Source organism: Zootoca vivipara, chromosome Z2 (genome assembly GCF_965207765.1).
Source record: "Zootoca vivipara chromosome Z2, rZooViv2.hap1.1, whole genome shotgun sequence".
Classification (NCBI taxonomy): Eukaryota; Metazoa; Chordata; class Lepidosauria; order Squamata; family Lacertidae; genus Zootoca; species Zootoca vivipara.
In genome coordinates, this window is record NC_142585.1 from 3,694,742 (window position 1) to 3,722,312 (window position 27,571).

General features: G+C 48.0%; 1 protein-coding gene across 1 annotated transcript in view; it reads right to left on the bottom strand.

Annotated features, from left to right (window-relative positions):
* The window catches only part of HS6ST2 (heparan sulfate 6-O-sulfotransferase 2), a 163,339-nt gene extending 160,372 nt beyond the window's left edge, over positions 1 to 2,967 (bottom strand). The window contains exon 1 of the mRNA XM_060270467.2: positions 368 to 2,967. Coding sequence (XP_060126450.1) covers positions 368 to 906 — 539 coding nt within the window. The 5' untranslated portion in view covers positions 907 to 2,967. The remainder of the gene's footprint in view (positions 1 to 367) is intronic.
* Positions 2,968 to 27,571: the final 24,604 nt, after the last annotated feature.

Consider the following 27,571-nt stretch of genomic DNA (forward strand, 5'->3'; position numbering starts at 1 on the left):
CCACCAGGGATGTTGAACCAGTTGAGCCATTGGCCTGATCCAGCTGGCTCTTGTGAGGTTCTCATGGGAGGAAGACCGTGGTTTCCTTTAAAGTAAAGGTGCACAGGATTGAGGCCTGCCATCCTCCACTCACTCTATATCCGTGGGGAGCTCTGGTTCTTATGGGACCCCAGGTAAGGCCAACTGCTCATTTAGCCCAGCGTCTTCTTCCCATCAGGGCCGGCTAGGCTGCAGGCATGGGCCTGATCTAGGGTGGGTGGTGTTTTTTTTGAAGGGAGCAAGGTGACGCGCCTGCCACCCTCAGATGGGCTCGCTCCATCCCTTAGGGCTCTCCCAACTTGTCCCCCGCCCCGCCTGTGTGTCTCACCTGGTGGGGCGCAGCTTGGCGTCCTTTTTGCTGTCCACCACGGCCGGGACGCAGTTGGTCAGCTCGGTCCAGTCGGCGTGGAGCCCGCAACTCCAGCCAGTGGAGAAGCGGGAGAAGAGCCAGGTCTCTCGCTTGCCCGGCCGGAGGCAGGTGCACTTTTTCTGCCCGGCCTTGCACTCGCAAGGTTGCTCCAGCTGGATGTTGCGCACCAGGTGGCGCCCGAAGGTGGTGCCGCCCGTCTTCTGGATGTGCAGGAAGACGATCAGGTCGTCGCCAGCGATGTGGAAGTCCACATGGCGCAGCAGGTCGGCTTCCGAGAAGTTCAGGCGCGACACGAAGCGCGGAGGGCTCTCGTCCTCCGCACGGTACGGATCCCCTCCCTGGCCGGCCTGGCGCGCCAGCAGGGCGGACGGGACGGCCTCGGCCAGGCGCTGCCGCAGCTGGCACTCGCTCCCCGGGCACACGTACTGCAGCACGAGCCCTCCGAAGAGCAGCAGCATCACCAGCACCGCCAGCCCCCGGTGCCAGCGCTCCTCCATGGCCGGGGCGGGCGCATCGCCGCCGCCGCCCGACGGCCCTGGTCACCGCCCCGCCAGCGTCGCCGCCGCCGTCCTCCTTCTCGCCGCCGCCGCCGCCTCCATACCGGGCGCCCCGAGGAACGGCTCCCTCCGCCTTCTCCTGCCGCCGACGCCGTCGCTCTGCCTGCCCGCTGCGGCTCCAGCGCCCGCCCCCGGCCCGCCCCTCGACGGCTGTAGTCCCCGCCTCAGGAGCGGCCTCTCCACTCAGAAGAAGCCTTTGTCTTTTCTGCCGGAACGCGCGCGCCTCGCTTGCCTCCTCCTCCTCCTCCTCCTCGGAAAGACAGCCGGACCCACACCGAGCGCAGCGCCGACCCCCGCAAGAATAGAGACCGACTCGGTGGCCCGCTCCTCTGCTCGAAAGACGCGCCTCGCTCTCCTGGTTGCTGGCGCGGTTTCTCCCTGTCGCTCCTAGGAAGAGGCGCCGCTGAAAGATTCACGCGTCTTGGGGGGGGGATCACCTGGGCACTGTCGCTCTTCCACGCAGCTTTCCCCGGCCTCCTCCCTCCCCGTCCAGTTTGGGAGCCTCTAAGGCCGTCTCCTTTCCCTAGAGCAGGCACACCCAAACTTCGGCCCTCCAGATGTTTTGGACTACAATTCCCATCATCCCTGACCACTTGTCCTGGTAGCTAGGGTTCATGGGAGTTGTAGGCTAAAACATCTGGAGGGCAGCAGTTTGGGGGTGCCTGCCCTAGAGCCATCATGTATTTCCCTCTCTCACACACACCAGGGACCCAGGTGGCGCTGTGGGTTAAACCACTGAGCCTAGGGCTTGCTGATCAGAAGGTAGGCGGTTCGAATCCCTGTGATGGGGTGAGCTCCTGTTGCTTGGTCCCAGCTCCTGCCAACCTAGCAGTTCGAAAGCACGTCAAAATGCAAGTAGATAAATAGGTACCGCTCCAGCGGGAAGGTAAACGGCGTTTCCATGTGCTGCTCTGGTTTGCCAGAAGCAGCTTTGTCATGCTGGCCACATGACCTGGAAGCTATACGCCGGCTCCCTCGGCCAATAATGTGAGATGAGCGCGCAACCCCAGAGTCGGTCACGACTGGACCTAATGGTCAGGGGTCCCTTTACCTTTACCTTTACCTCACACACACGCACACATAATGCCTGCCTTCTTTGTTTCCACCCTCTGGGTTGGCAATGGCTTTTCCCAACCTGGTGCCCTCCATAAGTTCCTGGGACTCCCATTCCCATCATCCCTGACGAGGCAGGCACTGTGATCTAAAGAACACAAGTCTAGGGTTGAAAGCCAGTCTCAGGGGTCACACCAGAACACATTCAGCAGCGGGAAATGGCCTCTCTTAGTAGGTGAAGAAATTGACATCACCAGCACCAGCTTTCATCAGAAGGTCTCAAGGTTTAAGTTTCAGAACTGAAAACGTAAGTGTTAAGAACACAGAGATCTCTTAAAAGCCAACTAGATCAGGCCAACTACCGGTAGATGCTGCCAGGAAGCCCAAAAGCAAACCATGGGGGCAATAGTTGCAAGTGTGTCCCCAGCATAAGGGGGACACGGGCTGTGTGCAACAACACTCGGATGTACACTGCCTCTGAATATGGAAGTTCTATTAATCAGGGCTAATAAGAACATAAGGAGAGCCTGGTTGCCAAAGGCCTATCTAGTCCATTTTATCGCAGAGGCCAAGCAGGTGCTTAACAGAAGCCTGCTGGTAAGACGTCATCACTGCTATTGTAGAGTTGGAAGGGACCCCTAGGGGTCATCTAGTCCAATCTCCTGCAATGTACTTCATTTTATGCCACCTTTACATTACAGGTGACACAGTGGGTTAGTGCATCTGGTGGTTGTCCACCAGAAGGCTGGTAGTTCATTTGGTGTGGAGAGAGACTGTAGTCCTATTATATCTCCTCACACTTTTCCAACATATATTTTGAAAGTGAGCCAAGATGAAGGGCATATTGCTAACCTCCCCCACTCCCAAAAAGGTATCCAAGGCATGGAACCGATCAAGTTGTTTTGATTCCATTTCAGTTCCACTCCTACCCAGAATAAATGTGTCATTTGATGGAGCTGTGTTGTGAAATGTTCAGTTTGCAAAAGAATCGGTCACGACTGTACCTAATGGTTTGGAGTCCCTTTACCTTTATGTATTACCATTCCAGTGTTTAAAGCAATCTGAAGGGGGGGGGTAGTATATTCGATCCATTTGTTTTTGCTTTAACCATGATATATTTACTTTTAAAAAAAAATAGACACATAAACCAAGGAGGGAGGAGGAGCCCTACATGTTGACTGCTAATGCATTGTGGGAATTAGAGATCATCTAATGTTGATGTGGAATTAATATATACCATAAAAGACATGGTGCATGCAGGGGATGGCGCTCCCTGACTAACCATTAGCAGGAACGAGCTAAAATAAGCAATGACCAGTCCTTCACAGATGAGGTATCCTTGCCCATCTTCCTGCATCAAGCCAATTGCCGCTTACCAAGTTGAATGTGGGGAATGGATGTGCACTTTCCATTAGGCTGGAATTGTGCCTGTCAGATTTGACCAGTTTTTCCCCCACCTGCTGCTACCTGGTGCCTTCTGCATGCAAAGCAGATATTCTGCTGTTGAATGAAGCCCACCCCCTTCTTTCCATGCTTCTGTGCTTCAAGAAATATATTAGCATGACTTCATTCAGCATTCACAAGGGCCTCCATTCCTAATCTCAAAGCATCATGGCTGCTTCCCTGCACCCCCTCCAGACCCAGGGGCCTGGTGGGGGCCAAACGTTGCAAGGGGAGCTGGTCTTTGAGTGAAGGTCTCTGGGCAGGAAAGGCTGCCCAGATTGCTGCAATGTGATATATGTACTGTAATGTGATATAATGAAAGATAGGCAGTCACATTTGGCGCACGCGTGCACACATGCACACACACACATACAGAGAGAGAGAGAGACCCTCCTAGTGTCCTTATTTTCCAGGGATGTCCCTGATTTAGAGAAGCCTTCTAGGGCTGCTATACATTCAGACTGTCAAAATGGCACCCAGTCGGATTTACGCCGAATCAGTAAAAATGTCTGGGGAAACGCGGGCATATGGCAACTAAAGCGATTTTTAAAAGAAAAATGCTGTAAAAATCCAAAAAAGGCCCCAAACCTTTTTTTTTAGAGAAATGTTGGAGGGTATGCCAAATAACCATACAACCTATAGAAGACATCTGAAGGCAGTCCTGTATAGGGACGTTTTTAAATATTGAATGTTTTATGTATGCTGGAAGCCACACACAGTGGCTGGGGAAACCCAGCCAGATGGGCAGGGGATAAATATTCTTATTCTTATTAAACAAGATGTCCCTATTTTCATTGGAGAAATGTTGGAGGGTAATGTATAATGTTTTCGCCTGGTGCTTAAAGATATGCAATGAAGGCATTCGGTGAACCTCCCTGGGGAGAGCATTTCACAATTGCCAGGAAGCCACCACAGCTCATGCCAGCACCCCCCATTATGAATGACTACTAGCTGTGATAGCTGGGCTCCTGAAGACTCCTGAGAAGTGTAGTTTGCTAAGGGTGCTGACAATTGTTAGGGACCTCTGTTCCCCTCACAGAGCTACAATTCCCGAAGTGGTTTAATAATCAATCTTCCTTCCTAGGAGACTCCAGGAATTTTAGCTCTGTGATGGGAATAGGCGTCCTCCCAACAACTCTCAGCACCTGTAAATGGACTTCAGTTCCCAGGATCCTTTGGGGAGAGCCATGACTGCTTAAAGTGGTATGAGGCTGCTTTAACTGTACAGTACAGTCATACCTCGGGTTACAGACAATTCAGAGCTCATACAAAGGTCCATTTGAACCAATTACAGCAATGATTGTTGGGCATGTAAGCCTTGTGATTTGGCCCATGATCTTGGTGTACCTGAGGCACAATCAGATTGAATAGGAGAATTTCATAGAGGAAAAGAGGTCTATTTGTGGAAACTATAGCTAGTTTCCACCAGCTGACCTCTCTCCATGGAAATGTCTGCAGGCAAATTCAGGTTGCATTAGCTAGGAAAAAGCAAGGGCTGCAGAGGGAAGCAGCATGCTGCAGAATGTGGCCATGGGTCTGGGCCCGGACAATTATTCTTCTTGCACAGCACCCATCTCATGCTGGCTATCATCCCGATTCTGGATTCTGACCTTTGACCAACAGGGCAACGTCCGTTTGACCACCATCCAAACACCATAAAATGCTATGGCAGTGGCAGGATCACAATCCTTGCAGTGATATGATATGGCTATCAGCATTATTTACATTTTTGACATGGATTTGCAGGAGGGGGTGGGATGGCTCTTAGACACATTCCGAGGCCCTGGACTCCAGTCAAAGATGGAATAAATAAGACCATCTCATCAGTCGCGGTTCTTAGTAGTGGCATAAAATTGGCTGCCGAAGTGCTGAAACATCATATTCTGTCTTTTGATGAGGACAGCCTGGAACAGCTCCAAGAAGCAGGATGGAGGGGAGGGAGTGAAAATCTCTCTCCCCGCACCTCTGAGATGCCCGTCATGTTGGAGGTGGAGATTCATGGCAGCTTTTGCCAGCATACCTGCCACTCAATTTGTCTGAACAAGCATGAAGATGGGGGCTAGGAATATCACATCACTCTACAGCCAGAGAGCAATTAAGCAGTGTGAAAGATAATTAAGGCCCTGCAGAAGATATTGAAAAGGGAGAGTAGCAGGAACGGGAAGGACACAGGACAGCAATGGGAAGGGACAGCCCAGAAGGTGCAACGTGTTGGCCTCACACCCCCCACCCCCCAGGCATCAGAGAGAAGAACTCTGGTGGGTCAAACTGGCTTTAATTAAGTTCTGTTTTCTTGTATATTTCCTTTTAACAGCTTTTTTTAAAAAAGTGTGCGTATGTGTGTATAATGGGTTTATTTATTCGTTATCTTAAACAAAGCATACACTGCTTAACTACAATAGTCTCTCAGCGGTTTACAATGATACAATACTGTATAAAAAACATTGTGGCAGTACCCACGCTTTGGAACTCCATGCCTATTGAGATCAAACAGGCATCTTCACTGTACTCTGAAAACATCCTTGTTAAGATTATGGTTACACAGTGGAAGTGAGGGACAGGTTTAAGGATTTAGATTTGGTGGGCAGAGTGCCTGAAGAACTATGGATGGAGGCTCGTAACATTATACAGGAGGCAGCAACAAAAACAGTCCCAATGAAAAGGAAATGCAAGAAAGCAAAGTGACTGTCCAATGAGGCCTTACAAATAGCAGGAGAGAGAAGGCAGGCCAAATGCGAGGGAGATAGTGAAAGATCCAGGAAATTGAATGCCGATTTCAAAAAAAAGAGCAAGGAGAGACAAGAGGGCCTTCTTAAATGAGCAATGCAAAGAAATAGAGGAAAACAACAGAATGGGAAAAACCAGAGATCTGTTCAAGAGAAATTGGAGATATGAAAGGAATATTTTGTACAATGATTACCGTAATAAAGGACAAAAGTGGAAAGAACCTAACAGAAGCAGAAGACATCAAGAAGAGGTGGCAAGAATACACAAAAGAAATAAACCAGAAAGATATGGAGGTCTCGTATACCCCAGTAGTGTGGTTGCTGACCTTGAGCCGGACATCCTGGAGAGTGAAGTCAAATGGGCCTTAGAAAGCACTGCAAATAACAAGGCCAGTGGAAGTGATGATATGCCAGCTGAACTATTAAATTTTTTTTTTTGAAATATTTATTCATTTTATAAAACTGAAAAAATACATAATACAAAAACATAAATGACATAAACACAAACATAAACACAAAAATACACATAATGAGAGCATACCGCACAAAAATACAAAATATCAAGAAAAAAAGAAAAGAAATTCATATTCATTATTCTTGCATCTTTTTTGACTTCCTCGTATCCCCCCTCACTGTTTCCTTGTAGCTCATCCTTAGTGATTTCTATATCATAATTCCAATCATCTTATTTTATCTTGACATTCATTTCCTTTCTTAATTAACACTTATACAGTACGTAAATCCTAATATGCTATAATACAGGGTGTCCCAAACTAAGGCCCGGGGGCTGGATGCGGCCTGCGAGGCTCATTTATGTGGCGATCCCTCCCACCCACTGTCACTGCCCGCTCTTACCAGCGCAGCTGCCCAATCCCAGGTCGCCGGGAGCGTTGGAAATAGCTTGTGCGCATGTGCATTCCAGTGCACTTACGGGCTGGAGGAGGCCCTTGCGCATGCGCACAAGCAATTTCTGGTGTTCCAGCAACCCGGAAGTGTGCCAGAAATTGCATGTGCAAATGTGTATGGGTGCACGCTCCCGTGCGCTCTGGCCCACAGCGCGATTGGCGCTGGTGGCACCGGCCCTCGGCGAGGTAAGTTTGGGGACCCCTGCTATTATACCTTAACATATTCGTCCTCTACAACCTCTATATACTTCCAAATCTTTATTAAACATTTCCAGTATTGCAATAATAATAATAATAATAATAATAATAATAATAATAATAATAATAATTTATTATTTATACCCCGCCCATCTGGCTGGGTTTCCCAAGCCACTCTGGGCGGCTTCCAACAGAAGAATAAAATAATTGATTAAAGATTAAAACCTCCCTAAACAGGGCTGCCTTCAGATGTCTTCTAAAAATCTGGTAGCTGTTTTTCACTTTGACATCTGATGGGAGGGCATTCCACAGGGCGGGCGCCACTACCGAGAAGGCCCTCTGCCTGGTTCCCTGCAACTTGGCTTCTCGCAACGAGGGAACCGCCAGAAGGCCCTCGCCATTGGACCTCAGTGTCCGGGCAGAATGATGGGGGTGGAGACGCTCCTTTAGGTATACTGGACCGAGGCCATTTAGGGCTTTAGAGGTCAGCACCAACACTTTGAATTGTGCTTGGAAACATACTAGGAGCCAATGTAGATCTTTCAATGTAGACCGGTGTTATGTGGTCTCGGCGGCCGCTCCCAGTCACCAGTCTAGCTGCCGTATTCTGGATTAGTTGTAGATTCCGGGTCACCTTCAAAGGTAGCCCCACGTAGAACGCATTGCAGTAGTCCAAACGAGAGATAACTAGAGCATGCACCACTCTGGCGAGACAGTCCGCAGGCAGGTAGGGTCTCAGCCTGCGTACCAGATGGAGCTGATAGACAGCTGCCCTGGACACAGAATTGACCTGCGCCTCCATGGACAGCTGTGAGTCCAAAATGACTCCCAGGCTGCGCACCTGGTCCTTCAGGGGCACAGTTACCCCATTCAGGACCAGGGAGTCCTCCACACCTGCCCGTCTCCTGTCCCCCACAAACAGTACTTCTGTCTTCTCAGGATTCAACCTCAATCTGTTAGCCGCCATCCATCCTCCAACCGCCTCCAGGCACTCACACAGGACCTTCACCGCCTTCACTGGTTCTGATTTGAAAGAGAGGTAGAGCTGGGTATCATCCGCATACTGATGAACACCCAGCCCAAACCCCCAGATGATCTCTCCCAGTGGCTGCATGTAGATGTTAAAAAGCATGGGGGAGAGGACAGAACCCTGAGGCACCCCACAAGTGAGAGCTCAGGGGTCTGAACACTCATCCCCCACCACCACTTTCTGAACACGACCCAGGAGGAAGGAGCGGAACCACTGTATGACAGTGCCCCCAGCTCCCAACCTCTCTAGACAATGCTACCATTCAGTGGATTGGTAACTGGCTAACTGACCGAACCCAAAAGGTGCTCATCAATGGCTCCTTTTCATCCTGGAGAGTAGTGACTAGTGGGGTGCCACAGGGTTCTGTCTTGGGTCCAGTCTTATTCAACATCTTTATCAATGACTTGGATGATGGGCTTGAGGGCATCCTGAGCAAGTTTGCAGATGACACCAAATTGGGACGGTGGCTAATACCCCAGAGGACAGGATCACACTTCAGAATGACCTTAACAGATTAGACAACTGGGCCAAAGCAAACAAGATGAATTTTAACAAGGAGAAATGTAAAGTACTACACTTGGGCAAAAAAATGAAAGGCACAAATTCAGGATGGGAGACACAAACTACAAGAAAGAAGATTCCACCTAAACATTAGGAAGAACTTCCTGACAGTAAGAGCTGTTCGACAGTGGAATTTGCTGCCAAGAAGTGTGGTGGAGTCTCCTTCTTTGGAGGTCTTTAAGCGGAGGCTTGACAGCCATATGTCAAGAATGCTTTGATGGTGTTTCCTGCTTGGCAGGGGGTTGGACTGGATGGCCCTTGTGGTCTCTTCCAGCTCTATGATTCTATGATTCTAAATCCGGCCCGTGGATGGTCCGGGAATCAGCATGTTTTTACATGAGTAGAATGTATGCTTTTATTTAAAATGCATCTCTGGGTTATTTGTGGGGTATAGGAATTCGTTCATTTTTTTTTCAAAATATAGTCTGGCCTCCCACAAGGTATGAGGGCCAGTGGACCGGCCCCCTGCTGAAAACGTTTGCTGACCTCTGTTTAAAAGGTGATGCTGTTAAGGTGCTGCACCCAATATGCCAGCAAGTTTGGAAAAATCAGCATTGGTCAGAGGATTTGAGAAGATCAGTCTACATCCCAATCCCAAGGAAGGGCAGTGCCAAAGAATGCTCCAACTACCGCAAAATTGCGCTCATTTCACACACTAGCAAGGTTATGCTTAAAATTCTACAAGGCAGGCTTAAGCAGTATGTGGACCCAGAAGTGCAAGCTGGATTTCGAAGAGGCAGAGGAACCAGAGACCAAATTGCAAACATGTGCTGGATTATGGAGAAAGCTAGAGAGTTCCAGAAAAACATCTACTTCTGCTTCACTGACTACGCAAAAGCATTTGACTGTGTCAACCACAGCAAACTATGGCAAGTTCTTAAATAAATGGGAGTGTCTGATCATCTCATCTGTCTCCTGAGAAATCTCTATGTGGGACAAGAAGCTACAGTTAGAACTGGACATGGAATAACTGATTGGTTCAAAATTGGGAAAGGGGTACGACAAGGCTGTATATTCTCTCTCTGTTTATTTAACTTGTATGCATAATTCATCATGCGAAAGGCTGGACTAGATGAATCCCAAACCAGAATTAAGATTGCCAGAAGAAATATCAACAACCTTAGAGATGCTGATGACAGAACCTTGATGGCAGAAAGTGAGGAAGAATTAAAGAACCTTTTAATGAGGGTGAAAGAGGAGAGTGCAAAATATGGTCTGAAGCTCAACATTCAAAAAACCAAGATCATGGCCACTGGTCCCATCACCTCCTGGCAAACAGAAGGGGAAGAAATGGAGGCAGTGAGAGATTTTACTTTCTTGGTTTCCATGATCAATGCAGATGGTGACAGCAGTCACAAAATTAAAAGACACCTGCTTCTTGGGAGAAAAGCAATGACAAACCTAGACAGCATCTTAAAAAGCAGAGACATCACCTTGCCTACAAAGGTCCGTATAGTTAAAGCTATGGTTTTCCCAGTAGTGATGTATGGAAGTGAGAGCTGGACCATAAAGAAGGTTGATCGCCGAAGAATTGATACTTTTGAATTATGGTGCTGGAGAAGACTCTTGAGAGTCCCATGGACTGCAAGAAGATCAAACCTATCCATAGAAGGAAATCAGCTCTGTATAAAGGTGCAAACCCCTTCTTTCACACCCTGTGAAACATACATGCACAGAGTTGTGTTTTTTTTAAAAAACAAAACTGGGCAATGGCGCCCCGCCCCCCCCATGACTCCCAAGCCTTCCCCGATCTCCTTCCCCCTTTGTTTTGACAGATCAGGGGAGGCTTGAGAGTCACACATGGGCGGCCGTTGCCCAGGAGGGGTCAGCCTGGTAGTGCAGTTGGCTCTGGCTGGCTTCAGGAGCCCGCTGCCGTGGCGCCTGCCATTTTTCTTGAGTCACGGCAGCAAGCAGCTCCTGAAGCCAGCAAGAGCCAACTGCGCTACTAGGCTGGCCCATAGCTGTCAAGTCTCCCTTTTTTCGCGGGAAATCCCCGTATTTAAATCTGTTTCCGGCTGTTATCCCAAATTGCAAAATATCCCGCAAATCCCCCGGATTTATAAGAAAGCAGCTCCTGCTGGCCAGGGAGGCGTAAATGTCCTGGCTCCTGGCTGGCTGCTTGCCCGGGCATGCGCAGAAGCGATTTCTGGTGCCCAGACATGCGGACACGGACAGCCCGGCACCGGAAGTCGCTTCTGCCACTGCTGATCCCTTGTTTTCCAATCCAGAAGTTGACATCTATGGGCTGGCCCCAGGCTGCTGAAGCTGCCGTTGCCACGTTTCCCAGGGACAGATTTGCAAATCCGGGGACTGTCCCCTGGAACCGGGGGTGTCTGGTAACCCTAGTTTAGATGAGCCTTCCCAGATGCTTAGAAAGTTAAGGTGATTTTAACTATGTTTTAAAGTATGTATGGAAGAAAATTCCATATTGAATAAACATAAGTCTCTCTTGCTGAAACTCTTAATCCTAGCCCAACTCCACCTGGCCTACTTTGAGACAAAAATGCCTTCTAGGCAAAGTTGCAGCAGATAGGAGCCAGCCTCGCATAACTGACAGCTGCATTCAGCAGTAATTTAATCACGTCAGAGAAACGAGCTATTAAAACACTCACAAAATATGAGTTGCCTACATTTAAGCAGTGGTTAACACTTCAGGGAAAACTCTTTCCTGACAGGGCCAAAGTTAAGTAATAAGGAGACTGCATTTTCCAGACGTGCCTATAGCCCCAAAGCACAGAAGCCTTACTCCAAATTGTGAACATTTATGTTGCTTTATGCAGCTTTAAAGACGTCCGTTCCTATGATGAAGTGCCATCATGAGCAACCTATGCACACACCAAAATTACTGATTGTTTACTCCCATCTTTAACACTACAAAACCCATGTCACCAGGGGCATACCCAGGATCAAAACTGGGGGCCAAGGGGCGGGGCCAAGGCACGGGAGGGGAGGGGCCACATGTATCCAAATTTTGCAGTGATGACAGAAAATAGACGCTGATTGTAGCCGCCTGCAGCTAGTGTGGCCGGTGAGTCACCAGCGCGAGGGAGGAGGAGGAGGGGGCGGGTTCCCTCTCTCTCTCTCTCTCTCTCTCTCTCTCTCTCTCTCTCTCTCTCTCTCTCTCTCTCTTTCTTTCTTTGCAGAGCCAGAGACGTTGACTGCTGCACAGCATTCAGCATTTCTCTCTCTCTCTCTCTCTCTCTCTCTCTCTCTCTCTCTCTCTCTCACACACACACACACACACCGAGGTGACACCTGGTGCAGACCACATCCACTGCACCCACCTTGTGACGCCTCTGGTCACACCCACCCACCCCGCGGCAAATAGGCATGGAGCGGAGCCAGTGCCTTGTGCTCGGCGGGAAAATGGCGATTGCTGCTGCTGCGCTTTTCCGCCGCTTGAAGATATTCCAAGAGGGAGCGTCCTCGGGGCAGAGGACTCTCTAAGCAGAGAGCGAGGCGGAGGCAGCCGGAGCCTCCCTCTTAAGTGTGGGGATGGTCCTCTTGGGACACATTAAGATCCCGAGAACCAGATTAGTATTTCAGCAAAGTGGCAGGCGCCTTTTAAGCCGTGTAGTAGTGGCGGTGGCGGCTCCTCCCAGTAGCACGTCCTAGTTGACCGGGTAACGGAGGGAGCCTTGCCTTGCTGGAGGGCGCGACGGGGAGCGACGGGGAGCTGGAGGGAGAGCTATGCTCCGCCTCTGCCCACCAGCCCCGCCGGCAGCGCCGCTCTCGCCCACGGCTGCGCGGCCCTGCTTCTAGGGGGGGCAGCTGCCCCCCGTCCCACGCTGGGTACGCCCATGCATGTCACACTGAGACCATATTTGAACTCAAATATCCAAGGACTTGATTTTGCAGAGGTGAGGAAAGTGTGGCCCTCCATGTGGTGGTTTGACTCCCAGCTCCCATCAGCTGCAGTTGCATAGGCAACAGTAATGGATGATGGATGTTGTAGTCCTGAAATATCTGGAAGGCCACAAGTTCCCTGCCCTCAGATATAGAAGGAACTGTCAAGAATGAAACAAAGGCTGAGAATACACAGATTTCAGTTTGGGAAATAATAGTTTCCTCATTAAAATCCATTGTTCCCTCCCCCCCCCCCCGCCAGGACAGAAGAAAAACCTGCTAGATCAGTCCAGTGGCCTATATTGTCCAGCCTCCTGTTCTCACAGTGGCCACCCAGATGCCCCAAGGGGACCAGAGAACAAGAGTCTTCTCCCCTCTTGTGGTTTCCAGCAGCTGTCAGAAGCATTTACTGTCCTCGACCATAGAGACAGAGCATAGCCATTGTGGCCAATAGCCTCTGATAATTTTATCGTCCAGAAATTGTACACATCCTTTCTAACATCTAGGCACTGTAATCACTGGCGGAGCTTCACGCTCTGCCACCGGGGGCGGAGAGCAGGCGCGCTGCCCCTAGGGACGTGGCGCGTGCAGGGGCATGACGCGCATTTGGGGGGCGCGTTTTGGGGGCGGGGGGCGCCATCTGTGGAGGCAGCCACGATGGCGCCCCTGGGATCGTGCTGCCCAGGGCAGCGCACCCTCACCACCCCCATCTTCCTACGCTACTGACTGTAATGGAGATACATTTCATTGATAAAAATGAAGAGAGAGGTTTTAATTATCACCCATGAAAGTGCTTTAGCCTGCAAACCTGTGCACACTTACCTGGGAATAAGCCCCATTTAACACCACAGGCTTAGTTTTGAGAGACCTGTACAAGATCACTGCCAGAAACAGAAAAGCTGTGAACTGTAAGGGGCAGACAGAGTTCCCCTCTGTCCTGGGAACATTTAAGAGCCTGTTGTGAACCCGTAGTTGCCCCCCAAAAGAATGCAGGGGAAGAACTGAGTTGACTTTCTCTGATACTAAATCCGAAGAGGTCAAATCAAATGCCCCAGAGCAGCGTTTTAACAGGCTTGATGTCTCTGCAACTAATATCTCTTTGCATCTTCAAAGCAACACGCTGATCTTTGAACTTTCCTTCTTTTCAGCTGCTCCACTTGCTCCTAGGCCTGGAAAGAAAGAAAGAAAACAGCTGCTCTATTTTAATCCAGTAACAAGGATAGGAGGACTAAAGAGAGAGGGGAATCATAAAAAGCTGATCTAGAAAACGCAAGCACTGGTTTCCTTTTGAGGAACCGCTCATAGAGAAATAAGCTATTTTTCATTTCCCTGTGATGCAATAAAGTACAAATTGAGAATAATAATAATAATAATAATAATAATATATTATTATTAATAATATTAATATTAATACCCCACCCATCTGGCTGGGTTTCCCCAGCCACTCTGGGTGGCTTCAGCAGAATATTAAAATAATCTATTAAATATTAAAAGCTTCCCTAAACAGGGCTGCCTTTAGTTGTCTTCTAAAAGTCTGGTAGTTGTTTTTCTCTTTGACATCTGATGGGAGGGCATTCCACAGGGCGGGTGCCACTACCGAGAAGGCCCTCTGCCTGGTTCCCTGTAACTTGGCTTCTCACAATGAGGGAACTGCCAGAAGGCCCTCGGCGCTGGACCTCAGTGTCCGGGCAGAACGATGGGGGTGGAGACACTCCTTCAGGTACAGTGGTACCTCACAAGATAAAATTAATTCGTTCCGCGAGACATTTCATCTTGCGAAAAATTCGTCTTGCGAAGCGTGTTTTCCCATAGGAATGCATTGAAATTTAATTAATGCGTTCCTATGGGCAAAAAAAGTCAGAACAAAGTCAAATTTGGTTTACAGAGTGTTTATAAAGTGCTCTGTAAAGGCATAAATACTGTACAGAGGATTTCAAAAATTTCAAGCACAAAACTTCAACTTTTTAAACATGACAGAAAAACATTTAAAAATCAGCAAACATGAGGCAGGACCATCTTTTACGTACCCAGAGCTGCGGAGGGTCTCTCTGGGGATGGCATGAATGCTGTTCAACTGGCAGAAGGCACTGTAGGCAGGAATGGTCTCAGGCTGGCTGGCCTGAGCAGCAGGTCCCTCTTCCACTCTTTGCTTCTTCATGATGAACCTCTCCATGGCCTGCTGCTTCAGCCGCCTTTTCAGCACCCCTCTGAAAGAGGACATACCATCAAATAAATGATCTATTTAATAAAGATAAAAGAAAGAGTGGCTTTGAAGAAAAGAAATCAAAATTCCAAATTGAACTGTTGGGAAATAATCAAAGATTGCTGTCAAAAATGTATAGTTTATTATTAGACTGGTACACGATGGATGAAGCTGTAAAAGAATCAATGATCAAATGGGCTATAGATTTCGGGCATAATATAACAATTGATGCATGGTCAAAATTGTGGAGGGAGAATTTAAAGTTCACGGCCTGTACAGTGTTAAAAGAAAATGTAACGAAAATGGTATATTGCTGGTACTTGACGCCGGCAAGACTGGCTAAAATGTACAGGAACCAAAATAAGTTGTGTTGTTTTGGAAATGCAAAACATCAGTTGGGGAATTTTATCACATGTGGTGGGTCCTGCCAGACCCAGCGGAATGCCTCAAAAGTGAGCAGTTGCATTTGATTATCAGGACTCTTCATTGTATTTTTTTTTAAAAAAATGGATGAGATATCCTGACAAGTATCTAACCTCATGCAGAAAGTTGGGAATCTTGAACCCAAACCATCACAAGCCTACCCTCTGAAAGAAAGCTCCAGTTGCCCAACCCCCCAAAGTTGAAAACAGGGGGGCAGCATAGGCCATTGTCGCGATCACTTTGTTGTTAAATACCTTCAAGGCAGATGGAACATGGAGAGCCCCATCAGAAAAGAAAAAGCGCAAAAGCGCAAAAGAAAGGGCTTTGGCCTTATTTAGGGTATATGCAATATGTGCTTTCCAACCCATATTATATTGGAGATAGACTCCCAGGTATTGAAATTAAAAAAACCTGTTCAAAAGGTTTCCCGTCTAGTTCCCAGTTATATGATTTCCGACTTTTTGAGAAAAGTAAAACTTTGGATTTGGGTTGATTTATGGTAAGAAGATTGGATTTACAATATAAAACAAATATTTTGAGTGCCCTCCTAAGGCCGATTCTCGAGAAAGAGAGGATTGCTGCATCGTCTGCGTAAAGCAGTAGTGGGCATCGGTAGTTTGCAAGGCGGGGGGCGTGAATGGTTATTTGGGATTCGGTTAAAGGCGCCCTCATATCACTGATAAATAAATTGAAATGAAAAGGTGCTAAGATGCACCCTTGCCGGACTCCTTTGTTGATGGGTACAGAATTTGTGAGGTCACCGGCAGGAGTTATTCTCACCCTGGCAGCCAACCCCTTGTGAAGTTGAATCATTAGCCACAATAACCTTCTATCAATTACCCAGCATGCCAGTTTTTCCCAAAGTAACCTTCTGGGAATACTATCAAAGATCTATAAATTTAGGCCGCACAGAGTTGGCCTTGAGTTGGAAAGGAATATTTTCGAGCTAGATGGTACAGAACTAATACATGGTCCGTAGTTGAATGATTTGGTCTGAATCCTGCTTGTTCAGGGCCTATCAGTTGGTTTTCTTCAGACCATTGGACAAGGGTGGTTAACAAAAAACGTGCATATATTTTCCCAGTTATCGACAAAAGGCTGATGTTTCTATAGTTCCCCAGGTCATCTGGGGAACCTTTTTTGTAAATTGGAATTATAATGGCATCCTTCCACGTTTTTGGGATAAGTCCAGTTGCATAGATGGCATCAAAAGTAATAGCAAGAATTTTTGCCCACCAGATAGGATGAAGTTTTATGGCTTCTGCCGGGAATAAGTCTGGCTTTGCCGATATGAAGTTTAGAAATTAAATCCAAAATTTCATCCGGCTTGGTGGCAGGCCAGATAGGAAGGTGTTCAAATAGATCATCAAAAGTACAGGTCTTAGTTTCTGTTAACGCAAAATATTTCCTTAGGAATAATTCCCAAACCGGGGCAGGGATAACTGTTAAGGGGTACTTTTTTGATCTTCTGTTAACCAGGTGCCAAAATTGTCGTGAGCTATGGGATCTGGAGGCGACAATTTTCTGAACCTGCGTATATGCAGTTTTGGCTTGTTGGTAATTGTTGTGGTATCTGAAGAAGTGTGCATGCACACGAAAGCTCATACCAAAATAAAAACTTAGTTGGTCTTTAAGGTGCTACTGAAGGAATTTTTTTATGGTAATTCAGGGGTAGTACTAAGGCGCCAGAGGATTTATACTCATTATAGATAGTACGGAGGTGCTGTCTAGGTTGTTTGCATTGCAAATTAAACCAGGGAGTGCCAATCTTGAATTGCTGAATTGTTTACTCGGTGGGCTGGTACTATAAAGGAGGACGTAAAATCTTCCATAAACAAGGAAAATACATTAATAATTTTATCATATCGATATGAATTTAGATTTGAGGCAATATGAGATTGAGCTATCCCTTTTTGAAAAAATTCCATATATTTTTGGGCCTGGTTTACAGACCATTTTATTCCTCTCACTTGTGCTGCAGCATTTAATCCAATATGTGTGGGATGCGTAGCCTCTACCGGCTGCCAATTCAAAGAAAGTTTGGCAACCAAAGGGAGGTGGTCACTCAGTTGGACATTTTCTATTTTAAAGAGAAATTTGAAAATAAATCTTTAGAAACTTTGAAATAATCAAGAACACTATTTGTAAGTGCGCTCAAATGGGTAAATTCACCAGGAATATCCGGGGGACAATTACCATTTAAAATAATTATATTTAAACGAATTATCATTTGGTAGAGAAGGACATCTGCTTCATTCACTCTGTCATCTTTTGATCACCTCTGGGCATGGAAAGATAGATCCAGATTTTGATGGCCAGGAGTAACCCACTACTTAGCCTTGCTTAATGCCTCCCAATTTGCAGCTGTACGAGCATTTAAGTCACCTCCCAATACAGAAGGGGTATTTGGGTACTTGGTATAACAAAAAAATAAATGCTCTTCTAGCATTTCCCATTTAGAATGGAGGCCCGCTATTTGGTCCCCAGGGGGAAAATAAACATTTGTGACCAATAACTCACATTTTCCTCCTGAAATCAAGCCTGTAATCGCATTGGGGGGGGGGAGAGTAGTTTTACAGGTGTAAATTTTGCTTGTAGTTTAAGAGAAATGGCTATCGCCAGACCTCCTCTAGGGCGTCCGCCTTTGAGAGAAGGGCAGTCTGGAAGCTGGATGAAATCAAAGCCATTTATATCAATCACCTCCTCTTCCCAGGTTTCTTGTAGAAGAATTACTTGAAACAAATCTTAAAAAATCAGGATCGAATTTCTTTCCCCTCCATCCCGCAATATTCCAACATAAGAATGACACTGGGGGATGTCTAAGCTGGTCATTAGATAGTCAACATGGATGGAGGAGGGGTTCTAGATTTGGGGGAGTTTTAGCCCCCCCCCCAAATTCAGTAATTTTCCTTTGGGAAGGTAGAGATCGCTCAGAACATCCCAGCAAGGTAGATTTATTAGGATGGTTTGGCTGTAAAATCGAGCCGCTCATTTCACTAGAGGTAGATCTTTGGCCTGGAATAATTGGCTTTTCAGAACAGGTTGGAAAAGATGAAGGGGCATTACTTAGAGAAAAAGAAATTAAATTGACAGAGGTAATGTCACTAATTGGTTTGTCATTAGATATTTGTATGATTTTGTTTATATGACCCATCAGATCTTCAATCAAGTCTGCCTTCAGGACTGGCGATGAAACAGGGTGATCACGCGTTTGTTGAAATGGCCGAAAGCCCCTTAACAGGTCCAGTGTTAGAGCAGAGTTCCTTTGTGTGCTCATTTGCAGGTTAGTTGTTATTTCTTCCGGTGTAGATGAAGATTCAAGATCTGGCATGGAGGAATGCGTCGAGAGGTGATTTAAATCTTCTTGATGGCTTAAAGCCTCGCCCATTACTGGCGATTCCGAAAGGGGTGGATCTAAATTTATTAGTAAAGGTAATGGAGATGCCTCTCGCAGGTCAGTGTTCACTGTAGACTGTGCCTGAGCCGTTAAAGCCTGCTGCACAGCCGGGGATTTGGGCATCAGGCTAAATTGAAGAAGATCGTCAGTTTCCATCGGGCACGCTGCAACCAGATTACTTTTGTTCTTTATTTTCTGCTGTACTTGCAGGACTGGTAGTTTGAGCGTATCAAGTTTTGTATTGTTTCTGCTTGTTTCTTCGACGGGAGCTCGCCAAAAGAAGCAGCGAGGGCTCTCTCGTCCAGAGATGTTTGTAGAATATCAGATTCAGGCGGGGTCCTCACAGGTGTTCGAGGGGAGGTTAGAATTAGCTGAGGAGATTGGGTGTCCACCTCTTTTCTTAGTGTGATCGAGCGTTCTGCATTTAGGGGTGTAGTTCCTGCTGTTCTATGTATCAAGAGTTTAATAATGCTGTCCATAAACACCCTCATTGAAACGATATTTTTCACAGCTAAAGTCGTTTTCCGACAAAGTATTATAGAGGGGATCTCTGAGGAGTGGAATGCTAGTATCACTTTGCAGAAGCCATTTTGTTGTAATAGAGGTAGCGCCGCATGCAGGTCAATTTGTTGGATCTTTATAATTTGACTTAGGCATTCTTTGACCCCCTCTAAGTTTAGCCATTTACTTGTTTCAGTCCAGATGGAGAGACAAATTTTCTTAGGCTGGAGAACTAACATTTTTTTATTTAGCTGGTTATTTGGACGGTATTTCTACTTCTCCATTCTTTTAATTTTGGAGGATTGAGCAGCTAAAAACTTTCCTTCACAAGGTAAGCTTTATAGTGGGTTAGATTCAAGGTTCTCAACTTTCCGCAGGAGGTTAGCTACTTGTAAAGATATCACGTCCATTTTATTAAAAATACAATTTAAAGTTCTGATAACCAAGTGTAGTAGTTCACTCCTAGGGCATTCCACTGGGTTAGGTATTACTTCCTCAGCCGAAGGGGTCTGCTTATTATTTGGCGTACTCATTTGAATCTTTGGTTGGGAAGAAGAGCACTGTGCCCTTTGGGGGGGGGATGTTTCAAGGTTTTCCAAGGGGAGGAAGCAGTTGTAAGTTTCCACCTCAACCTGAGGAATTGCCTGGCCACTCCCTTTTTTCTCCCATTGGAAGTCTGTTCTTTTTAGTTTTGGCTTGGGGAGGGGTAAAGGCTCTTCAGATTCCCTCAAACACTTACCATGAGCCATGACTAGTCCAATATATAAAATAGAATCCTTTGAATATTAAATGTAAATTAAAACCTCTAAAAGGAAACTGTGGGGCCGGGTTTCCAGGGGCAAGGGAAAGTGACTCCAGGATAGAGCTGTTTGTAAAAAAAAACAGAAAAGGGTCTGGGTAGCATACAGTTTTCTTGCCTTAAGGCAGGGGGTGATTCGACATTTTCTCTTCCGAAGTCAATTTCCACAGCTGAAGATCGTTGTTTAGGCCTTATTCCAAAACCCCCAAGGTTGTAATTTATGTCAGACCAACCTCGACTGCTTCAGGGAGTATTTGGTTTGCTTCCAAGAATTTTCAAAAAGGTTTTGGAAAGGCCTCAAATGAAGGGAGGAACTCCCACTGGCCTCACCGAGCCCTTATCAGGGTAGAAAATTTGTCTTTTATCCCAGGAGTTTATCTTAGTCTTGTTGTTTTCCTTTAGGGAATTCTACTCGCTCAGCTGAAGTAGAAGCTCAGTGCAGGCTATCTGCAACTGTCCATCCTCCTTTTAGATAAAAACAATAGTAAAACACTAGTAAAACACCTTTGACAAGGTGCCCCATGATATTCTTGTAAAGAAGCTGGTAAAATGTGGGCTAGACAATGCTACCATTCAGTGGATTTGTAACTGGCTTACTGACCGAACCCAAAGGGTGCTCATCAATGGCTCCTCCTCATCCTGGAGAGTAGTGACTAGTGGGGTGCCACAGGGTTCTGTCTTGGGCCCAGTCTTGTTCAACATCTTTATCAATGACTTGGATGATGGGCTTGAGGGCATCCTGAGCAAGTTTGCAGATGACACCAAATTGGGAGGGGTGGCTAACACCCCAGAGGACAGGATCACGCTTCAGAATGACCTTAACAGATTAGACAACTGGGCCAAAGCAAACAAGATGAATTTTAACAAGGAGAAATGTAAAGTACTACACTTGGGCAAAAAAAATGAAAGGCACAAATACAGGATGGGAGACACCTGGCTTGAGAGCAGTACATGTGAAAAGGATCTAGGAGTCTTGGTAGACCACAAACTTGACATGAGTCAGCAGTGTGATGCAGCAGCTAAAAAAGCCAATGCAATTCTGGGCTGCATCAATAGGAGTATAGCATCTAGATCAAGGGAAGTAATAGTACCACTGTATTCTGCTGTGGTCAGACCTCACCTGGAGTACTGTGTCCAGTTCTGGGCACCACAGTTCAAGAAGGATACTGATAAGCTGGAACGTGTCCAGAAGAGGGCAACCAAAATGGTCAAAGGCCTGGAAACGATGCCTTATGAGGAACGGCTTAGGGAGCTGGGTATGTTTAGCCTGGAGAAGAGAAGGCTAAGGGGTGATATGATAACCATGTTCAAATATATAAAAGGATGTCATATAGAGGAGGGAGAAAGGTTGTTTTCTGCTGCTCCAGAGAAGCGGACACGGAGCAACGGATTCAAACTACAAGAAAGAAAATTCCACCTAAACATTAGGAAGAACTTCCTGACAGTAAGAGCTGTTCGGCAGTGGAATTTGCTGCCAAGGAGTGTGGTGGAGTCTCCTTCTTTGGAGGTCTTTAAGCAGAGGCTTGACAGCCATCTGTCAGGAATGCTTTGATGGTGTTTCCTGCTTGGCAGGGGGTTGGACTGGATGGCCCTTGTGGTCTCTTCCAACTCTATGATTCTATGATTCTAATAAAATACTACAATACTAATGCGGAGCTCAAACGGTGTTTCCACTGCCGACGCCATCTTGGCTCCCCACCACACACACAGTTCTTGGACATCAGGCAACCATTAGGCATGGATTACATTACTGCCAACTTAGCAGTTCAAAAGCACATCAAAGTGCAGGTATAGAAATAGGTCCCGCTCTGGTGGGAAGGTAAACAGTGTTTCCATGTTGTAAGGGACAAAAGGTACAGAGACCCCTCTTCCATCCTGAGGAGTAGTTCCTCCACCACCAGCAGCGTCAGCGGCAAGGGGGAAGAGTCCAGCGAGGGAGGAGGAAGAAGGGGACAGGGCTCCGGCAGGATGGCAGAGCCTCTGCTGCACGTGAGACAGGAAGAGAGAGAGGGGGAAGAGGGGGAGAAGGAAAACATGGAAAGGAGAGCCTTCTTCCCTCCAGTTCCGGAATTACGCCGGAGGAAACGGGGGGAGGAGATTTGGAGTGCCCCCGGCTCTTATGTTGGAAGAAAACGCGGGAACCTCCATTCCAGGGTTCTGGGTCAGACTGAAAACATGTGTCCTGTACAGCTCTAGCACTGTAAATAGCCTGCACATAATAAAAGCATGAAAAGGCAACGGTCTGGAGAGTCGTTACTCTAGAGTAGTCACAACGCCACCTCTGTGACACATGTGTTGCTCTTGTTCGCCAGAAGTGGCTTAGTCATGCTGGCCACAGAGCAGTATGCCGGCTCTCTCGGCCAGTAAAGCGAGATGAGCACCGCAACGCCAGAGCCATCCGCGACTGGACCTAATTTTCAGGGGTCCCTTTACCTGTTACATTACTATTAAACTTTCTGACATGATAAGCATACAAAGATGAACGGGCATAGATGGTGCTCATCTAGTTCCTGGGCTTCATTAAATGCAGCTTCCTTTGTAGAGCTGGCCCACCAATCAGGTGGGATAAAGTACCTGCCTCAGACGAGAGAAGTGCAAGAGGCAATACTGTGCCCAACCAAGCCACCACTCCCAAAGATGCTGGAATGCCCCCCTCTCACTGCTGAGAGGGAGGTGTTTCAGTGAGTGGCATTGCCACTCATCATCTTCCCCACCTTTGGGGCAGAGAAGATGAGCAGCAACGCCTTGTGGAATACCCTGGTTCTCACCAAACTTGGTTAGGGAGACATTTGATCGGTGGCAGAAGTAGGGGGATGCATCAAGTTCCTGCTTTGCCTCAGGTGGTGAAACAGGGCAGGCTACCCCTGCCACTTTGCATTTTTCATCCTCCTTAAACTGACTCTTGCTCCAACTGTGTCCAAACAAAGCAAAATGGAGGGAAATCCAATCAAGAAACATAGAATGCCCACAATAGGGTGGTGATTCTCCCACATTTCAGCAGAACAAACCAAATCCCCTCCATTATCCATGTGGATACAAATAAAAGCTGGTGGTTTATGAAAGGAGACAGCACACCATTATGATTGATTAAGCTAAAAGACCGGTGACCTACTTTATAGGTGCCCAGGCATGATTATAATTTAATATTCCGCAAGAATTTTCTAGGATCATTGGCTAAACAAACAATCTACTCCAACAGAAGGCCAAGGCTAGAAGCTAAAGCCCATTAGGAGAGACTGTGAAGCATCTGTAGCAGAACCGAAACAAAACGTCCACACACATTTTGAAATTGGGCAAAATCCCAAGGTGAGAACATTGGGTAAATCTCACTTGAACGTTCCAACTTGCCTTGTTCTGAATCAGCCCAGTAGTCCATCCAGCCAAGCCTAGAACTATGGAGGGGGAAGGTTGTAGTTCATCTAATCCACCTGTGGGGAACATTTGACACTCCAGATCAGGGGTCAGCAAGGTTTACCTCACCAGCAGAGATCCCTCCGTGGGCCATGCGCCCGCGATTTCTGGTGTCTGCGCAGACGTGATTTCCGGCACTGCGGAAGTGAGTCCCTGCACAGCGCTGCACCCGTTTAGCACAGCGTGCAGGGACTTGCCAAGCGGGTGGCTCAGTTCGGGGCGGCTTGTGGGCTGGTTAAATGAGCCCTGTGGGCCGCTTGTGGCCCATGGGCCTTAGGTTGCTGACCCCTGCTCCAGATGTTACTGAACCACAGCTCCCATCATCACTGGTCATGCTTGTTGAAGCTGATGGGAGTTATGGTTCAGGACAGTGGTGGCTGGTGCACATTGGGAAGTCAACAGTAGAGGGAACCAAAGCCAGTGACAGATGGTGCCAACTCATTCTACTTTTGTCCTCATCCTGCTCCCTGCTCAGTTCTGCACAGGCCACACTGAAGCTAAGGAAGAAGAAACTGATGGGCTGTGCTTCCCTAAGGACTGGAGGCATGTAAGTAGTCTGATGGGGGAGCCTAGCCAAGAGTGGGCTCGGGTCAGTGGAGCAGTGCCCCATTCATCCTAATGGACTATTGCCTCCTTTTCTCACAGGTTCCCTATAAAATTCCTGTGTGCAGCTCCACCACCAAGTGGGGATTCAAACCCTGGTATCCCAGGTCCTAGCCTGGCACTCTAACCACTAGGCCACCACTGGCAAATTGGTGATACAAACTGAGAGATGATAAGCAGATAAGATCCATAGCTGTTTGCTTCACAGCCTTCCAAGAAAATGTCTGCGTTCTTTTCGCAGCTCCTGGCTCCTGCAGCCACCACAAATTGGGCCGGATTTCCTGCTGTTGATCCTCCTTGTGCTTTCTGCTTCTCCCTGTGGAGAAGCAAGCAAATGGCAAGCTCACCGGTCAGCCTATTATTTCTACAGTTCCCCATGCCAAAGAAAGGGGTTGTTTTGGTGCACTCTATGCCATCTTATGGGAAGCAAAGACATTTGCAAAGCCTTGAAAGAATTGTTACACACATACACAAACATCAGCCCTCCCATGCCTTGACTGATTGGTGCAAAGACATGCACAGCGAATGATGAGTCCATCCATATATGCCACCAATCTCAACTCCTTGGGAATCAGGGGAGCAAGAGGAGGGAGGAAGCATACCAGTGCAAGTAGATAAATAGGTACAGTACCGCTGTGGCAGGAAGGTAAATGGCATTTCTGTGTGCTCTGGCTTCTGTCACAGTGTTCCATTGTGCCCGAAGTGGTTCAGTCCTCCTGGCAACAACCCAGAAAGCTGTCTGCGCACAAACACCAGCTCCCTCGGCTTGAAAGTGAGATGAGCACCACAACCCCATAGTCGCCTTCAACTGGACTTAACCATCCAGGTATCATTTACCCCCCTTTTTATACAATGCAATCTAAAGTTCAGTATGAAAATGGAAGGAGCTCCCCCCCCCCCGGGCAATCAAGCTGATTGATGTTTTTTGTAGTCACAGTCAGAGCCAGCAAGAACAGCAGAAAGCTGGGTGGGAAATGGGGTCCAGGGCAGCTGCCTTTTGCTATGGATTGTTGTTGTTTTTTGACAGTGACGTGTTTTCAGTGCCAGGCATAAATGGTTCTCTTCTCCCAGGCACCCGAGTGTTAATTTTGTCCAGGCAGCAGTTAGTGATATTTTCCCAGCCCCTTTGGGAGAAATTGATTATTGGGGGAGGGGGAAGTTTTAGGAGAACTGATACTTCACTCTTGAAGGTAGCAGAAGTCAGAAGTGGTGAGCTGTTCATCTGGCCCACAGCTGCTGGAATTCCTCCTCCTCTTGAGGAAGCTAGCCTTTTTACGCCTTTGCCTGGCAGAGGAAAGCCCCCATCCCCTGCTGAATTGAGAGCCCAATCTGGACTCTATCTACTGAGAGAGTAGGGGCTGTTTCAATATCTGGACCAAAAGGGGTGGTGATGCCCAGGTGGGGGCGCCCTGTGAAGTGAATGACCCCAAGCAGAGTTACCACTTAGGCGGAGGAGCTGCTTTGAGGGGAGGCAAGGGCAAAGGTTATTCCCTTAACATCATCTTCTTTGGGGATAGGTAAAGGTAAAGGGACCCCTGACCATTAGGTCCAGTCGTGACCGACTCTGGGGTTGTGCGCTCACCTCGCATTATTGGCCGAGGGAGCCGGCATACAGCTTCCAGGTCATGTGGCCAGCATGACTAAGCCGCTTCTGGCGAACCAGAGCAGTGCACGGAAACGCCATTTACCTTCCTGCTTGGAGCGGTACCTATTTATGTGCTTTGACGTGCTTCCAAATTGCTAGGTTGGCAGGAGCTGGGATAGCCTTGCCCTAAATGTTTAAACAGTGTTTCCGTGTGCTGCTCTGGTTCTCCAGAGCAGCACACAGTCATGCTGGCCACATGACCTGGAAGCTGTCTGTGGACAAACACCGGCTCCCTCGGCCAGTAAAGCGAGATGAGTGTCGTAACCCCAGAGTCATCCGCAACTGGACCCAATTGTCAGGGGTACCTTTACCGTTACCTTTAAATGTTTAAAATATTTTAACTTGTTTTAACTACTTCTTAACTTGTGCATTTTTTAAATTTATGGGTGGTGGTTGTTGTAATTAAAGGTGGTAAAATATGCCTGGGAAGAGAGGAGCTGGTGAGAGCTGGTGGGACCCCAATCACAGAGTTTCTGGGTAAGGGGGGGTATGGTGTGGGGGCAGGTTTTTTAAGGGGCCCGTGACACAGGTCCCTCCATCCTTGGAAACTGTGGTTGTCCTATCAACCAGCCCTTGACTTTGCTGCTGCTGCTGAATGCCAGGTCACCCCAGAATAAAATCTCCCTCATCCATGATCTGACTGTGGATGATGAGGCCGATCTGGCCTGTATCACTGAGACCAGGGTGGGTGAGCAGGGTAGACTTGGCTTCACCCAGATGTGCCCAGACTTGAGGGCCAGGGAAGAGGAGCTGCTGTAGTCTACAGAGAGTCCACCTGTCTCTCCAGATTCTCTGCCCAGGGGTCCAGAGTGTTTGTTCCTTGTCTTGGGTATTTGGGACAGATTAGGGATTTTGCTGTTTTACTGCCCACCTCAGTGCCCAGCGTCTCCCTGTCTGACCTGACAGAGCTGGTCTCAGAGGTAGATTTGAGGATTCCCAGACTGCTGGTGTTGGTGGTCTTGACCATCCATGCCAAAGTGGTTAACTTTGGGGTGGCTCAGGACTTCATGGCTGCCATGACAACCATGGGGCTGTCCCAACATGTCATTGTCCCAATGAATGCAGCAGGTTACTTTCTAGATCATGGGTGTCAAACACAAGGCCCGGGGGCCAAATCCGGCCCGCCAGACCTTGTCATGTGGCCCGCCGAGCGCCCCAGCCAGCGGGACCTGTGCCGGCAAAGCACCGACAAACAGCTGGGGCGGGGGGGGGGTAGAAAGGCGGCCAGAGCAGCGCTGCGTGGAGTGCGCCGAGCCACAGCAGGAGAAGGAGGGGGCAGCTTGCCAGGTCAGCGCCCGGCAGCGCTGCACGGAGAGTCCCGAGCCTCTGCGACGCAGCAGTGCTCTGTAGCACTTTGAATCCTCCTCCTCCTGCCACGGCTCGGCGCCTGGAAACGGCTGCTGCTGCTGCTGAAGCATAGACAAAGCACCCAGCAATGCCGCGTGGAGGAGGAGGAGGATTCAAAGTGCTACAGAGCACTGCTGCATCCCAGAGGCTCGGGACTCTCCGCACTGCGCTGCCCGGCACCGCCGCCTCCTCTTGCCTCACCTCCTCCTCCTCCTGCCGTGGCTCAGCCTCATGAACGTGAGCTCAGCAGCGGCTCAGCCTCACGAACGTGCAACTCTGAGGCTTTACGCACTTCTCCTAAAACGGACACCCGCTGCCTCACGCTGCACGGGAAATGCTTTTTGCCCCTGGGTCCCTTCGCGCTCTTTTCTGGCGCTGAATCAAGGCGGCGACCCTCCCCTTCCCTTTCTTTCTTCCTCTCTCTCGTTCTTATTCTTTCTTTCCCTCTCCTTCCTTCCTTCTTTATCTCTGTCTTCTCTCCCTCTTTCTTTTTCTTTCCTTCTTTATTCCTTCT